At 38.8% G+C, this 4,943-nt stretch overlaps 1 protein-coding gene across 1 annotated transcript; it reads right to left on the reverse strand.

The window, feature by feature from the left end:
• Positions 1–754: 754 nt before the first annotated feature.
• Positions 755–4,607, reverse strand: LOC125191036 (transcription factor bHLH48-like). The gene is made up of 7 exons (XM_048088500.2): positions 3,639–4,607; positions 3,334–3,468; positions 3,158–3,223; positions 1,788–1,856; positions 1,450–1,521; positions 1,164–1,356; positions 755–1,080 (listed from the first exon to the last, which is right to left on the reverse strand). The coding sequence occupies exons 1-7, from the start codon at positions 4,086–4,088 to the stop codon at positions 1,043–1,045; spliced, it is 1,023 nt and encodes a 340-aa protein (XP_047944457.1). The 5' UTR covers positions 4,089–4,607; the 3' UTR covers positions 755–1,042.
• Between the last annotated feature and the right edge of the window lie 336 nt (positions 4,608–4,943).

A 4,943-nucleotide genomic window follows, 5' to 3' on the forward strand; every position in this document is an offset into this window, starting at 1 on the left:
ATTATATAAATATATATATATGAATTTGATCAAAACTACATTTTATTATATAATAAATTTGATATATTTATAAAATATATATTTAATTATATATGCTATAGTAAAACGATCCGACCAGTGGTTGGACCGATCCGACCAGTTGAACCGTGAACCAGTAACTTCACCGGTTCGCTTGCCGATCCGGTTTTTATAGCATTGGTTTGGAGGAGGTTTGGACAACCACCTCTATTCCACGTTGTACGTTGCCAAAACAAAAAAGTCTTTCTCTTTTCGATCTCCGAGTTCAGCTCTAATGTTTGAAAAGTCAATATATTTTGTATGTTCCAAATCCCATTTGAAATGAAATTTGTTTCTTTATACTATTATATGATTATATCCAGTTATCCACCACTGCCTACTACTATGGCGTGTCCATCCACCTAGAATAAGAAAGATAAAGGTGGCGTTCGGTTGTCATGACTAATAATCATGAGACTATCCATCTAAGATTAAGTTGTGGAATTATTTTAGTTGGAGATAGGAGGCTATGACTAATTATCATAAGACTATCCATCTCGGATTAAGTTGAGGGGGTTAATCTTATGAACCAAACATGATACATATTTAATCATGAGATTTAGTCTTGCCAACCGAACACCTTCGCTCGACCTTTATCGATAAACTCATTTATAGAGAAAGAGAGAGCTTAGCAATACGCTACAATTAAGTCATCATTCCCAATTTTTATCAATAAAAAATAGAGAAAAAAGGGAAATAATGCAGATATTATGATACGTATATATTTTGAAAGATTGAGATCAACTAGTCATGCATGATGTATGGAGATTGAATGACTTAAAAGTTAGTAGGTGTTAACATACAATATTAATCTATACTATTATATATAGCAGACTAAAGTCTCATTTTCTTCTATTCCCATCCAATGCCAATTGATCGGATGGAAATCGAACCTCAATGCCGAGATACTCTTCCTTCCTCATCTCCACCTAAATACGTGCTAATATATCTCATATATACACGAGCGAGCGAACCAGGTTTCGGTTCAAAGCTCCATTTTCAGCTGGCTCGAGTGCAGAGAAGCTGTGTCAAACCAGCAAGATAAGGCTGATATTAGTTGCACAGACCATGTATGGAAATATGCATTGGCAAGGAGTGTGGTTTACCTGAATTTGGAGGAGAGTCGTAGCTTAGCAATGAGTTCTCCTGGGTAATGAAGTTAGATGTGTCATCTACTCTGCCAGGGTGAAGTCCATCCAGGAGCCATGGCTGTTGTTGTCTGCTGCTGTTTAGTTGTCCCTCCGGCCAAATGGATGGTGGAAACATGCCTAGGTAGCTGTTATCAATGGAGGATTCGCTCTGCAGGAACAGAGGTTCGAGAGTTTACATCAATATGTATCAAGTATAATGTGGAGCATTTCACCTTTTTCAGCGAGTTGATTATAGACTTACTTCTACGGCTATAAGGGCGTCGAGGTTGAAATCAATTCTTGGATTAACAGCAGCAAGTCTCATGGATAAAAACTGAAGCCAAAGAAGCATTTCCAATCAGCTTACAAAATGAGTACAAGGCAAAAGATAGAAGAGGCGTGGGGACGCCTCAACTCCTTTGTGGTCCAGACATTAGGATATGATAAAATAATGATATACAGTATCTGTTTCTATTATCCGGATCCAGGTTTCAAAATATTGAACATTCAAATCTTTAGGCCACAAGACTTACTCAATAAATCAAATAGGAATTTAATTTTTATCACCATAATAAAACAGGTAGAGGAGGGACAGCTAACCTCCACTTGGCGTTGGAGAGCTTGCACGTGATTTATTATCTCATCGAGCACCATTGCAGTACCTGAAATCTGTAAGGACTAACCAGTTATTTTACTAGGACACATCCCTAATTTTTTCTTCAATGAGTAAAGAAATGTCCAAAAAGAAAAGAGGAGCAGGAAGAGGAACATTCTGTATTGCATTTATCAATTTTGTGGCCGAAGCCTTTCAAACAAACTCTTATCTTCTTTAATACCCTTAGTTTCATTAACTCTTCAGGTGGCAGCTGCAATTTGTTCGTAGAGTATTCTGTTATTGTACCTTTTCTTAAACATAGTACAGTGGAGTGAAGGGACAATAATGGCCAAATGTATGACAAGAAAAGCCATAAACTAACGTAACAGAACAATCCAACCTGACAAGTCAATTTTTTTTAACTAGAATCATTCGCTAGGGTAAATAGTGGAGCCATTATTGCTGGTTTCATGAAAAAAAGGCCAGTACTGGTGAGTGACATAAGGTTTTCCTTTGCCTGATACAAAATGTATTGATCTGATGGTTCATCTGTATCAAATCGCTCTGCATATCCTTATCAAACTTTCACATGTAGACGATGAAAGTTTGTTGCTCATCGAATGTATCATGAACAGAATAATTTATGAATTTTTATTATTAATTTCATGAGAGTGGTATACACAGAGAGAGACCTAAGAAACTGTGTGGGGAAAAACAGCCAAACAGTCAGAGAGAAACACCATTCAGAGTTAGAAGTATCAATATCTAACACCTGGTGAGTCCAGAAGCTTCAGTTTAAAGCAACACCAGCATAATTTTGTTTATCATACGTTATAGGTCCAACTATTGAACGAAAAACTCGGTAGTGATAAGATACCTCAACTGCTCAACTACAAGACTAGAACATCTATGGAACAAATATTTTAAAAAAACCCAAAAGCATATTGGAAATGACTTCCAAGGCCAAACCCAAATCCGATAAAGTGCCAGTTACTATCAATGAAGAAGTGGAAAGAGAGATAATGCAGAAATTTACAAGAGTGCCTTGGAATGGACGGGTAACGAACCAAACAGATGGTAAAAGGCAAAAAAGGTGAAGACGCAGCGTAGGAATTACGAGAGGGACGCTTCAGCAGCGGCCCGCCACTTTTCTTTCCTAACTAAAAAGATGACTGTGGACCCTAAACGTTCTTTTGCAAAACAAAAGGCATATGTAGCTTCCAGGGAATTAGGCAAGCATAGTAAATGAAAGAAGAAGATTATGCAATCCAAACACCTAACTAGCCGTTAATCTCAACATAATTGATTCAATCATCACAATTAGCTGGTGCAGAAGTTGTAGTATTAATGAAACGATAGCGTATTGACAGCTGACCTTGTTACATCCTGGGACCAGGTCCTGTAATAGCTTCATCCTTGCATTGATTTTCTCTCTCCGGGCCTGTTAACAACGACATGTGAGTAGTTGAGGGTTTGAAATGCAATAATTACGGATACTAATCTTGATCAAGGAGATAATTAGTGATTAATCATGAGATTTTAGATAATTACTCGTTCAGCTAAGCTATGGCTGTCAGTGGCCTGGCCACGGCGAGCTCTGACATGAACGTATGGCAGCTGCTCGCCACTCCCATCAGACGCTTCATTTGCTTCCAGTTTTTTGCTCTTTTTGCTTGATTCTTTCACCTGTGTATTCAAAAATCAAAATCAACAAATTTGGGACAATATTCGATTTTCCCCCAAATTTTGGTCTCGAGTTAATCATCTCGTTTATCAATTTACATCACGATAGTTACAAACTCAGATTTGAATCCAATTTGGATTTGCGAATTGATGAGATAGGGGTCTGAAATTACCTTTATCTCCCTCTCCTTTCGCTTGATGGACTTCAAGCTCTGATTCGAAACCGCCGGCGATGAAGACTTCCGGTGATGCTCTGACTCCAACGGCTCCTGCTTCACCGAATCGGTCTTCATTGAGCTCGAAGCCGATAAAATGTTCGTGCTCTCCGGCGGATTATCCGCCGAAGCAAATACAGAAAACATCGAGGCGCGGTCAATTAGGGCAATATTGGAAGGAAAAATTGGCGGCGGCATAGATTTCGCCGGAAAATCCTCCTTCACAAGGAGCTCCACAGCTTGCGGCGGCGGGAGCTCGAGAAGCGCCGTGAAAGATGTTCCGTCCGTCTCCGGCGGAGCGGGGATCAGGCCGTGGATGTCGTCGAACACGAACCCCATCCCTCCTGGTTTCGTTCCGGATATTCCGGATCTAAATTGCGGTTGAACCGCTTCAACATTTGGCTCCATAATTTGAAGAGTTAACAAACGAGGACACAAATACTACTAGCAAATTGTGGTTGGCGATTCACATTGAAGCTCAGCTCCGCCACCAAAATCCGAACTATCCTAAGAATGAGTCAAAAAATTGGAAGGGGATAAAAAAATCCCCAACGGAACTGAACAAACACTCGCTCACTAAGCACAGACGAAGCTGAATTTGGAACACCTAGAACATTTTCCCGACATTTCGCACTAATACGCAAACGGCTACTCCATTGCTAGGTTCAATTATCAGAAGCGAAAAAGGGGGAAATGTGAAGGCGCGTCAATTTGAAATGTACAGCAGCGGAAGGAATTGAGATAGTGATAGCCGCAGGTGAACACTGTTCTCTTCTTCCTTTCTATGACTGTTTAACTTTTTGTTCGCCTTTTCTTGTGAGAAGAGAAAGCTACGCTATCAATGGCGGTCAAAGCGCAATGCTCTTGTTACTTTCTCTCTCTACAGTGCGCGTTGAGTGTAAAATGGATTTGCCTCTATTTTTTTTCCTTTTTTTTCTTCGTTTTCTTTTTTATGAGAAAACCGGAAAATTGTACTGACAAGTGCAAAAGCTACGTTTGGAGTTTGGTCCCTACCTCTCCCCCATATTTCCCTATCAACACCAATAATTCTTTATAATAACCTATTTTATTCTATTTTTTGTATTTATGTCATTTTAATTATTGGTTTAATATCCCTATATCTTTCTCGATTAAAAATTACAAATTAAAAGAAATTACATTAAGAAAATCTCGAATAGAATCGAAGTGAGTATTTAAATAATCCTTTCATCTTACAAAATAGACTAGTTTTACTATTTTGGATTATCCGCTTAAATAATTTCA

Source organism: Salvia hispanica, chromosome 5 (assembly GCF_029641045.1).
Source record: "Salvia hispanica isolate PSC_SH4W2 chromosome 5, Shi_PSC_v1, whole genome shotgun sequence".
Taxonomy (NCBI): Eukaryota; Viridiplantae; Streptophyta; class Magnoliopsida; order Lamiales; family Lamiaceae; genus Salvia; species Salvia hispanica.